This window comes from Clinocottus analis, unplaced genomic scaffold (assembly GCF_023055335.1).
Source record: "Clinocottus analis isolate CAN_PGR_092001 unplaced genomic scaffold, fCliAna1.0.p SCAF_7, whole genome shotgun sequence".
In the NCBI taxonomy this organism is placed as follows: domain Eukaryota; kingdom Metazoa; phylum Chordata; class Actinopteri; order Perciformes; family Cottidae; genus Clinocottus; species Clinocottus analis.
The window spans coordinates 20,037,465-20,056,226 of NW_027176229.1; the positions used below are offsets into that span (position 1 = coordinate 20,037,465).

At 43.6% G+C, this 18,762-nt stretch overlaps 1 protein-coding gene across 1 annotated transcript in view; it reads left to right on the plus strand.

The window, feature by feature from the left end:
* The first annotated feature begins 1,432 nt into the window (after nucleotides 1-1,432).
* The window catches only part of ghra (growth hormone receptor a), a 28,748-nt gene continuing 11,418 nt past the window's right edge, over nucleotides 1,433-18,762 (plus strand). The window contains exons 1-2 of the mRNA XM_068604905.1: nucleotides 1,433-1,861; nucleotides 10,873-11,000. Coding sequence (XP_068461006.1) covers nucleotides 10,877-11,000 — 124 coding nt within the window. The 5' untranslated portion in view covers nucleotides 1,433-1,861; nucleotides 10,873-10,876. The remainder of the gene's footprint in view (nucleotides 1,862-10,872; nucleotides 11,001-18,762) is intronic.

Genomic DNA, 18,762 nt, shown 5'->3' on the forward strand with positions numbered 1-18,762 from the left:
GACGTAATAATGATAATAATACATTCTCTGGGGGATTTTCTTCACAGCGAACTGAAGGTAGCATGTATCTGAATCCAGCTGCAGCCTCTAATTGGAGTGAGATGTTGCGCACTGTCAAGCCACAATTACGCGCAGCGTATCCGCTGGTTAATTTATGGGAAACAAGCAGCAGACTGTGACAACGAAAATACATTTTTTTTTTTTAAATAACGACGGAAACCACCGGTCTCGCGCGCACACGTAAAAACCGGTCGGCTATGGCTAATTATGCTACAAAGTTTCTGTTGTGAACTGACTCGTCAACGGGTTGCGCATGGGGGGGGGAAAGTTATGGACCACTATTGGACACAACTTCCGTTCAACGGCAATCTGCCCCCAGTGTCTCCATCTCGAGACACCGGGTAACCCGAGGCAACAGCTCGAGCGCGTCATCCTCCCCCTCTTCAGTGTAGGACCATGCCGGTTTAAATTAACTGTAGACGCTGATGGATCGTCTGTAAACATGACGTCATTAGTACCTCGCTTGTCCGACCCCTACAACGTGTTTGGCGTTTTATTGTCAGCAGATGAGCTCGTGGCTGATGGTTTAAACACCTTCGATCTCGCTGTGATATCGGGGCCACGCACTATTACGCCCGCACGGATGGTTTACAGGCGCGTGCACAGCTGCCTTGCGCATGCGTATACAGTGCGGCAACACCGTGCACGTGGCTCCATACATTAGAAATGTGCATATGGAAACAGGAAATTAAGAGAAATTACTTTCAGTCTTTTAGTTTAACAGTCTTACAAAGAATTCAAGTTATATGTTAAATAGACTTACCAAACTTTAAAAAAAAAGGAAAATAACGAAGCTTAAGCCCCAAGTTTGTACAAATAATAATAGAAAATGGAAAATGTGTGAGGTGCCGAATGCTGTAAAAGCTTGAATCTGCAAATCTATGAAACAAATGTAATAGAATCACACACAAAAACAACCTCTAATCAGTATATATAATATATAATTACATTCATAAAGCACATTTCACAGACAAAGGTCACAAAGTGCTGTGCAGATTAAAACAGTAATAAAAAAAAAACACATTAAAACAAACACAAACAGATTAAAGCAGGTCATAAATATATATGGGAGGTTCCTGCAGCCGAAGTGTGAAGCCATGTAATGTGCATGCATTGTGTCTGCTGCGTGCACAGAACATCAGCGTCAAACTCGTTGCTTTAAAATGGAAACGCCATATGTTGCACGTGTCCTCTCGTGCGCACAGCACGTCTCTCCGTGAACCAGCAGACCAGTCAAAATGCTGATTCGCTCCTCGGTTTAAACTTTGTCCCTCGCCTTAAAGCGTGCCAGCGGGCAGCGGCTCGATGCGGGAGAGTTTTATTTTGGAGGTTGCTTTGGGGCCGGCAGTCTTTCTCCCCGGCTGTCCCTGCTCATAATGGAGCAGATTGGATTTCTGGCGGATGAGGGCGCTTCACCGCCATTAGAAACACACACACACACGAACACACACACACCAAACACACTTACACACACACACTGTCTCGGTCTTAGCTTCGTAGCGCGTGTAGCCCTGAAAGTGGACGAGATGATGGACTGAGTTGCAGATAAGGGCGAGAAGAAAAAAAAAACCAACCGATCTCCACCGCGAAAGCGCCACAGGTTCTCCAATGACCGGATGATGTGGAAACACTGATCGCAGAGATCAGACCGTCCCGAGCAGGCTGAGAGGGAACAAGCAGGACTCTTTTTTTTTTTCTTTCTGTGTGCCTGTTACTCACGCTGGCCATCAGATGACCAAGTTGTGAAAAGTCGATCCGCGCGCTGTCTTTGCGGGGTTTAAAGCTCGAGACGTCGAAATAAGTGAGTACGCGTGTCTGTGTGTTTGTGTTATTTCTACTGTGGCATCTTTTTGTGTTTGATATTTCTTTGCTGCGTTCATCCATATCTCCTGAACGCCATGTGTTTACGCCGCTTAGGTATACGATCCTGGAAACTTTGCAAGCCCCCTCCCCCCTAAAACAAAAAAAACAAAAAAAAAACGAAACAAAAAGTGCATAACGTGTTTTTTCTTTTCTTTTACAACTCGGGCTGCTCGTTGCAACCATTAAACAATAAGTTTCGACCAATCCTACACATGTAGTATGCTGAGTGTACTGCACGGTTGAATGAGCTCGCGTTATACGTGACATATGTTTCAAAGTTGCTCTCAAATTCCGCTGCAACTTGCCCACGAAGTGACAGCCATGGTCGGTGTGGACGGATGTACTGACTGAAACACACCAGACCCCAAAAGGGGGGGATAGAAACATCTGCTCGAGATAGAGATGAGAACAAAAAAAGTGGGGATCAAACCTCTAAATTGAAAGTGCACGGCTGAGATAGTATGTAGAGTGTCTTCATTGTTGACACAGCCTGCTGTATACAAGCTGTATGCACAGAGGGGAATCAGTAGAGGCCTATATGCTCGTCCCAGTGACGTATTCATTTATTTACTATGCATGACATGAGGAGTGCAACCATAAGGAGATGGTCAATCTGCTTTTGAACTACTCTGATCTATTAACAACAAATGTGGACAAGTGTAAGGGAGAAGTTGCCAAAGTTTATGATGCCTTTTAAACTGATTTAGTTTCATCAACTGCCAACAACAACACAAAACAAGTCAATATGAAACAGATAAAAGCAGCAGGATTTTTTTTTCTTCTTCTTTATATTATTATACAATAACTGAAACCATCTTATGTCTAGATTGTTACTACTTATGACCACGACAAAGAGTCGCCAGACTACATAACTACGTTAGTTCAGTCGAAATTATTGCCAGTTATTGTTATTATTATATAGTTGTATTGGGAAGCACACTGTGATGGGCGGCAATGTGCAAACTCTATAATTCCTTTACACGCTGTCTGTCAGAGGATTTATTTTCTCATCGTCATTCATCACATTTGTAAGGGCAATCAGGTTTTGCGTAACATTTCAGTTTGTTGAGCTTTTAAGATTCAGAATAGATTAAGAAAAATGTTTTTACCGCACCGTTGAGTCCCATGACTTTTTTTTTTACTGACTTCTTCTGTTGTTTCGCCCCGGATCATTCTTTGCCAATTAAATCACATCACATAGCTGAATAAAATGCCGCGTCAGCTTAATGGCATTAGTTTAAGGGCCAATTTAGATATAATTCACAATCCCTGACAATGTGGGATGCTATGTATATCACAAACCATTTTTTTTTTCTTTAAGAGCGCATGGTTGGGTGAAATCTGAGCCATATTTAATATGATTTATCGTTGCATCGGCTCCTCAGATGCAGAGAGAAAGCCCGTCAGGGGACATGTTTAATGACAGCCGTTACAGAGTCCCTCCAGGTAGCTGAGGTACAAGGTGTATTAACCGATGAGGCGAGGAGTTTGAAGAGGCATTGTTATAGTTAAATCAGTTTCTGTCTCACGGTTTACTACACTCCCACATACAACATCAAGTACAGCTGTTATGTTCTGACAGCACTCTGGAAAACCATTAGATTTTACACAATAACCTGCACTTTTGTCTTCAGTGACGCTGGTTGTCAGGATGTGTGCGTATCGGACGTAGAAGGTGTACGTGCTGCACGTTTATATTTAGACATGTGTTTCTTCTCCCACATGGAATTGAAGGTGAAGCTTTGGATGTGTGGCATTTATTTGAAACCCAATTAGTTCTCAGAATTAAGAACCATTTATTTGCCAGGTGCGTTGCACATACGAGGAATTTGTCTTGGCGGGTGGTGCGCACATTAGACAAACAGCAACAATCAACACAGTGCAGAAATAGAAACACTCAATTCACAATAGAATGTAAAATGTAAATTAAAGTGCACAGACAAACAGATAATAGTTCTATAAACAAGGGTACTGTAGGTGTGTGTGAAAGTGTAAAGGGCCAAGTGTATTTAAATATGAAGTATGAAGGGATGTGCGGGGGAGTGACCTGTAGAAAATTGTCCTGGGGATGAAATGTCCAACCGAGGTTATTGTGCTAATGTCAAGCGGCGGAGACGACAGACGGGAAAAAAAAGTTAGATTTGGGCGGAATTTAGCTTGGCAGCTATTAGTTGCAATATCTTCAACAAACTGTTGCATGCACACACACACACACACACACACACACACACACACACACACACACACACACACACACACACACACACACACACACACACACACACACACACAGAGCATGCTGCAAATCAGAAATGTTCCACTCTTCCACAAAGATACATTTTCAGATCGTTGCAGCACACAGACTCTCTCGCGTTTCTGCTGAACTGAAGCACTTGCTTGCACTCTTTAGCTTTCTTGTTCTCGCTCTGATACACACACTTGATTTTACACATGCACGCATGGACGTACGCGCACGCGCACTAACAACCCAACTCTGACTTTCACTCGGCTCACTCTCACACACACACACACACACACAGACACACGGGGTGCAGCGGGCTTTGCAGATGTGTGTCCTGCTTCCAGCACTGGCTCTCCTCATGCCAGTGTGCTGACTCTGAGTTTTCCACTCTCTCTCTCTCTCTCTTATGAAATAAGAGTAGGAGACATTAGAGCACATCCAGTAGCCAGATCTGAATGCCTCACAGAGACACGGTTTAAAAATGCGTAGGTCTAGACCCGCTCCACGAACGCACGCATTCTCATCTCGCCACAGATCAAAGTATGTATGTGAATACATCCAGTTGGAGGTCTATTAGAAGCAGCTGACTGGGCTGCAGTTTTCTTCTTCGTCGTCTTTGTGGACTCTTCCTCACCAGTATCTGGTCGAACGTGCAGGCTCATGTTGAAGTCTGTGGTATGTTTACTCTCTGTGTGTTTGTTTAAAAGACAGAGGTTGCGGTGGTGAAGAGGAAAGTCGAGGGCAGAAAATCTATTTGCGTGACTCTTGTGTAATTATTGTGAGACACAGCAGTTGACCTTAGACAACTTTGCTATTATTTTTTAAACGATGACGACGATGTTAAAGTCATTCTGCCACGATATTGATGAAATTATGTATGGAGCCCTGAAATCAAATATTGCCTTGTTGAGGCGGAGTGATTGAAGATGCTCCATGGATCGGTGCCAGTTGCTTGGCAGTCTGTGGATATGCGGTAAGGGAGAGGCCCGTTGTGTTGCTGTGAAAAAGTTAGTTTTTACATAACCACTTTTAATTTATTTTTATGTTTGCATCATTTTGTCACAGTTATTAGACAAAGTTGCTTTCCAGCGGTTTCAAGCTGATTTAAGCAAGCCCTTTTTTAAATGTTGGATCACTGTGTTCAATCTAAAACACACTCTACTTTTGTCTAATGTTATAACTAGCCTTTGATTTTTTTTCTGGCAATGTTGTCAGAATAAACTACATAAATATATTAGCCAAACACCACACGCATGAACAAGTTTCTCACTCATGACAACATTTATTTCTCTCCACTTTGTGAAATAAATCAGTGCGAAGCTCGTATTTTGTACTGAAAATCTGAAAAGAGCATATTTTAAGCAAAGTATAAACAAAATCATTTGCGGAGACAAAAACAAAGGCACACGTCTTTGCAAACAGGTGTCTTGTTTGGTCTCCATTGTCGGTGCCAACAGGTAAATAACCTGTGGTAGTTTTATGGTGGTCACATCCTGATTGATGAGTACACAATCAAGCAATCAGGTGTTTGGATAATTAGTCCAATGGATGAGGGATTTTTGGTATGCTTGTGTTTTGGCAAAATAAAGAGCCATGTTTAATTCAGTATAATTATGCTTTATGTGTCAGTTAAGTGTGTGAGCTGTAAGCACAACGGCTAGTCAAGTCTTTTGGGTAAGATTTAGTGTATATATTTGCAAGATTTTACTGTGCAAGTGCAACGTTGTCTAGATCGCTGGCTAGCAATTTAGATACAGCGCTGACTAGAAACACCGATAGCTAGCTAAACCACCCGCTAGCTAAACCATCCGCTACCTAAACCACCACCTAGCTAAACCACCCGCTAGCTAAACCACCCGCTAGCTAAATCACCAGCTAGCTACACGACTGGCTAGCTAACGTTGACACTTTTTACCCAAAGGGCTTAAATGGTCATTTGCAATGTTTTAAAAAGTCTAAAAAACTTTTTTTGGAGTGTCTGACTCCCTGAGAGGAGCTCTGTCCTGGTGGTTTTTTACCTTCAGTGATACATCTGCCAGCACTCTCTGTCTGCCTTGCACTTCATTTCCTCTAGCCCGAAGCACTCAACTCCACTCAGGCGGTCACCACGGCTGTCTGATATTACTGGAATGTTGACCGAGGCATGGTGGGACATAAAGAAAGAGAAAAATGAAAACGCTAATGTTAATTCTCCTGGGGCCAACATGGCGCTATTTTAACGACCGTGTGTGTGTGTGTGCACCTGTTTCTACTGAGTGTCTCTCAAAGATTGAGGTTGACAGCTCATCGAGGGAAACCATAGTCCCATTCAAGAGGTAACCTCGGTGTTGTGCATTTATGTCTGTGCACAGATGAATGCATTTCTATAATCATGTTAATTAATGCACGTGTGTGTTTCCTTGCCTGCCTCCCACCTCAAGGTAAACATCCATACACTCTTTTTTTTGCTTTTCGAGTTTTTCAGGATGTTAAGTAAACATCCTCCATTGTATTTTTCTTGACGTTCGCTGTCTCTCTTAAAAAAACCATGCATCCCTGAGGTCTGACAAACAGGTTGGATGTGTTTTCCTTCTCATGAAAAACCTTTTTTTTTTTTAAATCGCTCATTGTGTACATGTGCTAGCAGTCTTCTGCTTAAAAGACGGCGGGGACTGTGTATCGCGTTATCTTTCGCTCCATAGCGCCGCAAGTGGTCAAGAAGTTCAGAGAGTACATTACCTCTAAGGCCACTAAGGGGAATTCAGAGACCATCACAAAAGCTCCAAATATATACATTGCATTTTTAGAGAAATAATGTAAAGATATCATAGACGATCATAGTGATTTCTGAAACACTGGACTAGTGCAATAGTATATCTTTGCTAATTAAATGTATCCAGATACTGGATTCTTTATTTTAAAGGGATCGAAAACACAGAAAATGTAAATAACCTCTATACTCCTAAATCACTCGTCATGAGCTTTGAAAATACTACAAAACACGAGTGTCCAAACTTCCCTGTACTTCAGCTCTGAAAAACAAATTATAAATGCAAGTAAAGCTGCAAGTGTGTCTGAACGACCCCACTCCTGTCCTCACAAAACGCTTCAGTGTTCTCAGACACACATATATAGAAAACAGTAGATGAGTAGTGTCCACCAGCTGTGCAGGGAGATGGTGGATGTGTGTGTTATGAAGACAAAATAGCAGAGACAGCTTTTCTGCTTTTTCTTTGGAGGAACCCCAAGATAAACTTGGGCTTGCAACGTGTGTGTGTGTAGGTGTGGGTGTGTGTGTGTGTGTGTGTGTGTGTGTGTGTGTGTGTGTGCATGTTTTTCTTCTGCAGCTATAGAAGGGGCTAACACCGAGATAATGTGACCTCTCACCCCATAACCCTTTTTTCCCCTTGGCTTCAACCTTCCACCATCACCCTATCTACTCCTAACCGCCTCCTCCCTCTCTTGACAGCTCCCTTTTTGCACAAACACAGATGATCAATAGAGACTTGAGGAAATATGGAATGGTGCTGGCAGTGGGGGATGCCAAGTCAAGATTTGTGTGTGTGTGTGTGTGTGTGTGTGTGTGTGTGCGCGCATTTTAGGGCAGAGGTAGTGGGAGGAGGTTTGACCACAGAGGTCTTAAATGTTTACCAAGAGACCCCAGGAGGCTTGGGCTGAGCCTCCCTCTTTTCTCATTGGCCGAGGCCGCCTTCCCGCGAGTCTGTGAGTCCGCAATTGGCCGAGAGGAGGAGAGAAATGGGGGAGAAACATGCACGAGATGGAGATGAAGCACCACCCATGCCAGGGCTTTTTACAGAAGCTTTCACATGAGTGAGGGGCTGAGACTAATGTTGGGATTAACATGAGGCCACATATCGGAGTGGAGGGGCATTTATATGGAGGCCTCTTGTTATAGTACTTTAATTACTCGACGGATTAAAGAACGTTAGACTTTAGAAAAGAAAAGAGGAGCAAAGAACTAAACCCGTCATAAAAGAAAAGCGGGTTTGAAAGCGCTCATTACAGGGCTGTTAAGTTCAGCGTGATAATGGGGCTTTAGGTTTTGATGAGGAAATGTTTTTAATCAGGATTCCAGAAGGACAGATTATCAAAGCTGTGTCTGACAGGATCTGATGAGCAGTAATTAATTGTAAATGGAGCTTTTCAGGCAGTCCAGTTGCACTCGCAGCCATAAATTCTTGCATTGTTTAATTTTGCCCTTTATTCATCCACACACACACACAGACACACGCACACATTTATGACTGCATGCTTATGTTGATGTTAATGGTTTGCAATGAGAAATGTGTTACACTGTGTCCAGTCTTACAAACTACAAGTGGAAAACTTGAATTTTCAATGCCCGGTCAGTGACTGAAGGCTCAGGTAGAACATCCACGGCACGCCACAAGTTTTTGCTTTAGTTGTACTTTGTGTAGAGTATTTCTTTTTTAAATCTGTCGTCAATACAATCCAGAGAAAATAAATAGAAAGTGTTCTTATTTTAAGTTGCTGCCAGTGTTTTTGACACTCATAAGAACTTATTTTTTGCCACTAGGTCTGGCAATGCTCTAACCAAGCTTGTCAGTCTTAAAAAAAAAAGTGTCTTAACTGGCCACATTATATTTGTCACTCTATATATGCAAATTTTGTGAAATAGTGACTTGCCTTACTATTTTTTGGCACGGAAAACAGTTTTCCCCTTTGAAAAAACATCATGCGGTGGAAGAATTTCATATAGCTGCATAATTGACTGTCAGAATGGACCAGAACTGGGAAAATACAGCCACAGTTGCTCTGACAAACACAGCCTCTCCGTTTGGGTTTGCTGGCTGCCCAGCAAAGTTGCGGAGACACAGCTGTAAATAGCTAAAGGGTGCGGACAGAAAGTTTGGCCTATATTTAGAGGTTGGACTTGACTTGAGAACTTGTCCGGCAACACCAGCTTATTGACCAGGAAGAGAGTTTTTCTCAGTTTTTCTCTATCGCAGACCATATAAATCTTTTTAGCTGTCGGTAGAGACCCTGGCTGAGAGATACAGTCGCCAGATTTCTGTGTTAAAGGTTCTGTTGGAAGCTTGAAGTGTAGTTTTTGGAGGGGGAAAGTATGTTCCTATCGGTGTGGTACAAAGACGTCTTTCTAGATTCTCACAGCGTGAGATGATTGGACACCGAATGTCCGACGACTCTTCGTTAACATGGAATCGATTTGCCGTTGGATAGGAGTTGAAGCTGCGATAGTCCGTTTTTTGCGTGTTGACAGTGGATCAAATTACTCTGTGTTAAGGTGTCGTACGTAGTGATGACACACGGGTGGTCATCTATTAGCAGATAAAGTCAGGAACGAGCCGGTGAACATGTTTGAGTATCAAGCAGCTAAAAAGTCAGCGAGTTCCCTCAGAAAGCAGTGAAGCCCAAAACAGAGTTAAAAAGGAGGGTGAATATTTGACTTTTCATGTGTGCGGTATCTGAATGATAATATTGCCCCAATAACTCCTGGATGTGTAGATAAGCAACGGTTTTCTTAATAATAATACCCCCAATATCATACACCATATGTAAGTAGTGGCCGTCGCCATCTTGGTTGTTGCAACCAGAAGTACAACCGAACGCTGAGCAAGACTTGTAGGCCACCAAAATGTGGCGATTAAAGTTAGAAGACAAAAACACGGACACCTCCCAGACCTCACAATGTTGTGGTAAAGACCTGTCAATCAAAAAGTAGCCCCGCCCTAAAGCATACTCTGCTTTACGATCTATTTAACTCTAACTGAGAGCATCATTTACTAAATGAACATCATGCTGTATTGAAGAAGACTTGAAACTAGAGATTGAGCCCATACACTAATGTTTACTGAGGTCATAAATTAGGGTCATTTTCTCATCGACTTCTATACTTCTATCTGACTTAATTTTGCAACCAGAGGAGTCGCCTCCTGATGGCCATTAGAGAGAATGCAAGTTCACGGCACTTCCATCTTTGCCGACCCGGGGGTCTTCAAAAGACTTCAAAGGTGATAATGGTTCAGTGTTGGGTTTACAGCTTGTTTCTGCTGCCCCCAGGTGGCCATTAATATAAAAGCAGGTTTAGTATTACCACATGTGGTTTAACGCTTATGCAGTGGCATTTGTCACTGTTCATAAACCAGAGTTGTGTTACATGGACTTGAGTGACGTTTCAAAATATTAGGCCTGACCTCGGTGGAACCGCAGGCAGAATAACAACAATTTAAATTACCCTGATACTTAATTCCTGTCAGTTGGTGTCACCTTTGTCTCAACTCACTCTTCCCGCTGTCATTTATGAACCTCCAGTATACATGAAATCGTAGCTTGTGTGACGAGATCATTTCTCACTTCTTGGATAAATGTTTAATGTCAACTGAAGAGAAAGCGTTTCCAGGAGATTGCACAAACAAATAACTTACTGCCTTTACGTTCAACCTACAAACGCTGCAGCACCGACCGGCCATGATAATTAATTATTCCCTGGCCCCTTGTTAGGTTTCACATACACCAGCTGAAAATAAACGTCAGTGGCACCCAACCACACTTTAACGCTCTCAGGGCAGAGAGCAAGAAAGGGAGAAAAAAGAGGGAGCGGGGTAGAGAGTATTGGGGGAAGGAGGCGGTTTTTCACATGGGCATGTCATCATGGACTTCAACTGGTAATTATAGTCACTGTGTCTCTGTCCCTCTCTCATTCTCCCCTGTGTCTCTCTCTCCAGCATCATGGCCGTCTTGTCCTCCTCCTGCTCCTCCAATCTCCTGCTCCTTCTCCTCATGTCCTCGCTGGATTGGCTGTCCACTCCGGGATCTGCGTTCTTCATGGGCCGGCACCATGTGACGTCACCAGGTAGGTTTTTTTTAGGGGGGGGTTTACTGCTTTCCATCAGAAACAAATAAGCAGAAGAAAACAGACCGTTGTGAAACGAACAAAAAAAAAACAATCCTCCTTCAGGCTTATTAGTCGCTCTTCGTGCAGCTCGTCAAACATTAACCACCGTGATTCAGGTTTTGCGCGAGAGACTCGCTGTTGACACTCGTTATCGCGTCTTGGGTCAGACGTCGGTTGCAGAACGCCGTGTTTGCTCAGATACACGTGAAAAAAAAAAAGGTTCAGCGTTGAGCAAACGTCGCGCTTTCCTGGTTTGGCTGGTCAAACAGCCCGGTGATCAATAGCGCGAGGGTAAATATACGGTCGGAGCTTCTTTGTCAAAGTCCAGGGACAGAACGACGCAGGATGTTCAGCCAGCTAATCCAGCTGTCACTGAACTATTCGAAATAATTAGGCGAAAGAATGCTGCGGCTGAGAAAAACAGGCCAAACAAGCAGATTTGCGTCTGATTTACCACTAAAAAAAAAACCTTGTTGGCCAAGACGGCTGTCTTTTTTTTTTTTACCGCTTAATATCCGCAATCGATTCTCAATCGAGAAACCGACTGAGCGCAATTACCCTAACCCTTGATGGCTGACGCCACAGCAGCTGGAGAAAGGCGAAAGTGTGCCAAAAAGGATTTGGTTTATTTATGTCTTTCTATGTGAGAACAGTATGATTTAGAGAAGTCCTCACAGCCAAGCTTCAGCTCCCAAGAACAGATCAATTCTGCTGTTGACTTTGTCTCCGACCTGTCAAGCGTTGCCTCGTGGCCGTTTGGTTCTGCTACGTCGGCATTCCTGGACGACGCTTCTGACGGCAACTATTTTCTTTTGAAAAAAAAACCTTTATTCTTCATGGACCTGGTCCACTTTGCGTGTATGTGAATGAATCCTAAGAGTGGAAAATCAGGCTGCTTTCATGTATTTAAAGTGAGGAATGGTTCAGTTTGGTCAGGATTACGTAAAATAACGTATTGAGCACCTCATCAACGTGCCCTTCGGGACAGCGTTCACTTATTCCAACATTAGTTTGGCATGCAATTAAAGGTACCACAAACATTTGGCAACGCAATCAAAGTCGTCCGTGAATAAACATTTTTGGCAAGTCGCTGTGCTTCCAGTGTATTCTTAGGTGCGTGTGCATCTGCTCATTGCCATTAATAAGCGAGCCAGGCGTAGTTAGACGGAGTCCTGAGAGCTCTCCAAACCATCTCTGCCGGTCCGGCTGCAGCCGCACCTGCTGCCAGAATGGAGAGCACGCCCGTTACCTTGAGGGATCTTGGCCGTGTGATACAGGCTTCCGACGGAGGCCCCGATGCACTTTATCCCCGTCTCCTCCCGCGTATTGAAGCGACCTTGAGTGACGTACTTAACCCAAAGTGGCTTTTACAGCAGCCCCGATGCTCAGGATGGGTTACACGCATGTGGACAAGCTTCCTTTTATGTGCTTTGTATCTTTGTGAAAAATAGAAATAAAGCCGCCGGTCAGCCAAGTCAACGTCAACCGCGATCGTTCCCTAAAACTAAAAACTACATTTCCGGTGAAGACAGAAGGTTATTTTAAAAACACTCTCCGCGTGGAACAAGTAAAAACTGACACGCCGTCCCCGACTTGTCCCAAAAAAAAGGGGTGAACGTGTTGCCGAAGAAGCGAGAAAGTTTTCATGTTTTCATTCGTGATTGTGCCATATTTTCACGACGCCCCTGGAGAAGGACAATGAACCGCTATCTATGGCAGACAAATAGTTTGGGACTACACTAGTGCTCCACTTTTTGAATGTGTGTTACGTGAAAACCAGCTGGGAATATCACCACCCCCATCCATCGGATTAGGCCAACTGATCGCGTCTCCTTCTGCCAAGTCAAGACGAACTCCACACCCTTCTTCTCCTCCTCTGTCTTTTCAAAACGGCTTTCTCGTGAGGGAGAGAATGCTGCCATTGTTGATGCTTTGTGTTGACCGGTGAATGTCGCACTCCGATTTAAAGATTTTCCTGTTTTTAACAGGTCCATATAGTCCATTGTGCAATCTGCAGCTTTCTTCACTGCATCGATCAGGGAATAAGGGAATAAGTCAAAGCTTCACCAGTTGGGGAAAACAAATGACTCAGTGGACCGATGTGGCACAGAAGTTTGAGAACATTGGTTCAATTATCGTGTGCTGTGAACATTTTGTTCTTTTTGCTTTAAGTGCTTTCCCAAGCAAAACACATAATATATATATATATATATATATATATATATATATATATATATATATATATATATATATATATATATATATATATATATATATATAAATATATATATATATCAATCATGCGCCAGTGCTGGTACCAAAGAAGAAATGTTGTCTCACAGATTTTGGTTGTTAAACAACTCCTCCTTTGTGCTATTACAAAGCGGTTTAAACCACGGACTGAAGTAATATCTGAGCGAACACACTGTCAGCATTCCTATGTGGATCAAGTGATCATGGTTAAAGGCCATGTTGCCGTTTCGGACAAGAAATTAATGAAGTGTATTGGGATTTCTGTTTTTTTTTTTTTTTTGCTTTGGCCATTGGTTTTGTTTTGAAAAAAGAAAAGTGAGGGGAGAGAGGAGATTCTAGGCCAAGTGCTGATGCGTTTAGTTTGGTGTAGCTGAGTGGTGAAAGCTTGAGATGTGTACCGCAAAAGGGGGATTTTAATACTGCTACCCCTGATTACAGAGTAGGATGCCATCTTACAATTAAAAGCACTAATGTAGAGACGATGAGTCTGTCTGATACGGACCTTTTAGCTCCACGTCTTTGCCCTTGGGCCCTTTGACTTTTGTTCACAGACTTAAAGCAAATATCTTTATCTCTGTGGGGTTTCCGCTATCTATTTCTGATAAGCTCTCAGACAAACGGCGGCGTAGGCAGATAAGGCTCCGCCTCCTTCCGATCGATAAAATAGTCTTTCCGTATACGCGTCTTCCTCGACAACCGTTAAAACATCGGTAAACACAAAGCGGCCAATGGTGGCACGAGCAACCACACGCAGCCTGGGCCTTTCTCAAGCTCAACGGTGTCAAAACCCCGACCCGACTCCGGCTTTCTGCACGCCACAAAAACAGCCGATATTTGAGTCGGCGCTCTTTGTTTCGCTGACACATCGAGGTTGCTGAAATCGCTCCATCTCGTTGAGTAACGCTGGGACTTTGCGGTTGTTTAAAAAACATTTTTTTAGCGGTTCCATTTGGAGACCGTAAAAAAAGCCTTCATGAGACTCTGAGGGTTTATTCTGTGTCTGCAGCATCTCTATGTCCGTCGTAGAGCCCAGAGGAGACGTCTGTCTCCATCAGTCCTCATGCTCGCACTCTCTTTATTTATTTTTGTTAGTTTCGCATAAGTGACTTGAAAGGCTCCGCATGGTTCATGAGCAGCCGGGCGGGCGGAGGACTACCATCTAAAAAGTTACAAAGAGCCAAAGTGAAACCGTAAATGCGCAGTACTCTTAATATATTTTTCTATATACCCGACTGGTGTGACGTAGCCTTTACTCGAGACTTTTTCATTTCCTAATATCATATTTCAAAGGTAGAGCTATTGCTTCCATTTAGCAAATCAAGGAATAAAGGACTTGACTTCAAATCACAGCGTTCAAATTCTGATGGCAAGCATTTTCTAAAAGAGTCCGAAAAATGTATGCTAGGAAAGCTTTTTCAGACAGATGAAATCAGGCAGTAAAACTCTTAATAGATACTGAGGCGGGTGGAGCGGCGGCCACAGCTTAGAAAACAATGTCAGGTTTTTTTAGCTACGCGGCCATTTTGACTCATTTCTGAAGTGTCCCACCTCAGTGGGAGGCCGTGCAGTCGCCCCGGCTGTGTTTAGCATGTCGCTTTGTCCCACGGGAAGACGTCTGACACCTCGCTGAAGTGCCGAGGATAACCGAGTGGAATAAGCCAGACAAAAAAAAAAAAAGACAGGGGGAGAATGAGAGATGTGCGGTTGAGTGTGCCCTCAGTAGATGCAGGCGTCCAAGCTGGAAGCCAGACACCCCCGCTCATCTATATTTACTCTCACTTGGATGTAATATAACATAACTAAGCCAATACTGTGGGCTGTAATGGCATTACGGGAGATTAACATCATTAGTTCGGGCAATAACTCGCCGGGAGAAGAAAACAGCTGACTGGGTCACCGCGTGGTCAAACGAATCAGAGACTTCAAAGCTATGAACAGCGCTGATGGGAATCATGAGGATCAGATGGAGCGTCACCTCGTCACTCTGTGGTCCCCCGAACCTAAAGGAGGAAGAAAAGGAAGAAAAAAAAACAAACCATAAGTCCTGTTGTGCAACTGGGAGGAAAAGGTGGAACGTTTCCAAGGAATTGGACAATGGAACTTTGATATTCCCTGTTTTTGTTTTGAAGGCGTAAGTTCAGGGCGTGCGCATGTGTGTGAAACCTGCTTGTGCATGTCGGCAGTTATTTATATCACCTGTTTGCATTCCCTTGTTTGTGTCTTGTTACAGCCTCTCACCTTTCTCCCCCTTTACTTCTGGCCCACTTCTCGTGCTCTCCGGTTCTTTTGAAGGCTAAAGGCTAAACATTTAAATAACCGCCGATCCCGAGCGCAAGTTGAAGGTTTTCATTTTCTCCATTAAAATTAAGGACGTATCCATTTCAAGCAGCCCCTGAAGAGGACATGCTTATTTGCGTTGCTTCTGAATCTGCGTTGCTTCTGAATCTGTAATTGTTTGCTCGACTGGTTTATCAGGCTTTCGGGGCCGACCTCAACTTTGCAAACGTTTTTACAAGAGCTCTTAAAAGTACATATTCTTTTCCCCAACTTTTTGATATAAATATGTATTTTTTTTTCCCCTCTCGGAGTCAGTGCGAATGCATTTGTGATACCAAGTAAATTCACGATTTTATCCCTCCCCTCTTCCAATCTTTTCTTCTAGTGTTCCAGTCTCTCTTGTCGTCGCTGTGTATGTGCTTTGCTGCAGGGGTGTGTTGTTAAATGTGTGGACTGACAGGCACTTTGACTCTTAGAACAGTGTAAGCATGTGCTCTCAATCCCTCCATCTGGTTTAACAGAAACTCAAACACACACACACACACACACACACACACACACAAGGACAGAGTACTGGTGCAGCAAAAAGCAACGAGGATCATCTGGCATTGGGGCTGCAGACCACCAAACACGTTTTTCTTAAGTGTCCAAAGTGGTGCCGGCCAATTTTGCATGCGTATTGCATCTCTAAAAAAACACAATGTTTGTGCTGAGATAACATCCAATAAGCACTTTATGTTATAGCTTTATCCTAAAAAGAAGACATTACATTGTACGCCTCCTGTTAGGGTTAAATTGAGACTTGCAGCGGCAATGTGCCTTGTAATTGTGTTTACGCGGTCAGAGCAGCGTACGGGTTGTGAGTGCAGTGACCGAGGACAACAGGTTAGACTGTTCAGCAGCCGTGTGTGTGTGTTCTCTTCAAGCATAGGCCAATTCAAATCAATTACGTGCTAATAGCACAATGAAGAGACACTTAACGTCCATACAGCCAGGGTGAGTGTGTCTGTCTGTGTGTTTTTTGTGCTATTTTTGACAGGAAGAAACACATAAAAAACACTTCCTAAAAGCCGCTCACTAACTGTACATGCAGTCCCAAAGTAAAAGATGAACCCGATTTGTGCCAAAAGCGCTTCACGCAGGTTACGGTTAGTTGCAGTCGACTTTCTCCATGAGGGAGGTGGGGTGTGCCCAGTTGAAGGTGCAATTCAAATTGTTATTATCCTTTTTTTTATATGTCTATTAAGATTTTAATGTAGTCAATCAAATAGTCACACCCAGATTGAAGTTTTGCTCTCGTGGAGATTCAGGAAAATGTTCGTCGTCCAAAATCCAACGTCCTGAAGTCTGTCTTGTCAATGTGCTCGGCTCAGCTCGGTTTCTAAATATCAATATACATTTTTATGAGTGAAGCCTGTATTTCAATGTCATATGTATTGCAGATTAAACTGACATAAGAGGCATACGAAAAGAGTAAAGGACCCAAATTAGAGCCCAGAGGAACACCGGATGGCAGAGACAGATAAATAATCCCCTCCGGAGACTTTTGAAATTTCTCTAGGTGAACCAGATCTCGATAAGCAGCAACGTATTAACAGCAACCTACAATAAGAGAAATGCTGGATTTGCACTCTTTCTCCTCCCTCCTTTTAGCAGCCTTTTGAAGCGTTATTAACCTCAACACTAACTTAAATCTGCAAATGAGCTGGAAACGGTGATAATTCAGAGCACAATAGCCTCATTTCCGTCCCCGCTGTTCGTGACAGTCGAGCGTTTCACAACTCGGTTACTGATAAATCCCGGTCGCACCTTTCTCATCGTGCCGTTTGCCAGCTGGCGCGAGAAGTCTTCATGAGGCCTTTTCAGTGGATTTTAAAGCGTAATTGCTAAAGCTGACGTCGAGGTAGATAAGGGGTTTCCTAGCTCCTCTGCACGGACTGATGAAGACGGGATGTGAAGCTAAGAGCTGTTTATCAGTCTCAGACACACACAGCCCTCAAGGACCCACAAATACATATGTCCAGACAGGATGAGCACACACACAAACACACACACACACACACACACACACAATTAAGTTTCGTCTTCCAGACGAAGGCTTTTAACTGCTGATCATTTAATGGCAGCTGGCAGGTACAGGCAGGATTTAGTTTCCCATCACTAAATCGGGTATTAGTACGTGCAAAAGGCCCTGCAACAAAATTACCAGCCTGTGCGTGGCAGGTAATCAACATGTAGCTGTCAATACTTTGCCCCGTGGCTTGTGAGCCAGTCACAACTTGAACAGTTCCAGTTCCCTCTTTTTCTTTTACTTTTCACAGCAATGCATACAGATTCAGGCGCACCACACCAGAGAAGAAGAGCGAGGGAAGGCGTATGACACGTTTCGAGAAAAAAAAAGAGTGTGAAGGACAGAATTGGACACTCTCCAGGTGTTGCTGCACAACCTTTCCCCTCTGACACACTTCAGAGTGACGACCAGGGCTGTGGATGGTAGTCAGAAGGTACAGAGCTTCTGACCTTTGCCTGCAGAGCCCTTTTCTTTATGGAGGGGTTCATTTCAAAAGTACAAACCGCAGCCTGCACATGAAAAAAAAAGTGGGGAGTCGCCCCGAAATGTTGCCCGACCACGAGACACATGTTCAACCAAAGACGTGCATTACCACGGTGTTATTTCACTCTTCATGTAATCTGCCCTGCATGTAGTTCTAAGCACTCCTTTGCATCCAGTGTCAGCAGAAGAAGAAGAAGAAAAAAAAAGCTCTTTGATGCCGGCAGCTGGAATTTGTTGGATGGGGGGAGGGGAGGCCCAGTTGGAATAGCAAAGCTCTGGGAACCAAGACAGAAGATGAAGGGAGCGAAGGAAGGTGGGAAAGGTGGAGGGAGGGTTGAGAGCTCCAGGCCCGATGGCGGAGGAATGCGGTGAATTACGAGGTTGCACTGGCATCAAACAGAAAGTGAGAAAAGTAATTAAAGTAATGGTGCAAATTCGGTGTGAATAAATTATGAGTGTTGGCTGTCTGCGCTGGGGGGTTGGGCTTGTTTGTTCTGGTTTTTGTCTGGTTAATGTTAACTCGGGAAACATGCTAGCCAGTTGTGTGTCTGTGTGTAAATGCCGTATGCATGCACATGCTGGTAGCATGTATTTAACCCCTGTTTTTTTTCGTTTGAAGATTTCAATGAGTCTATG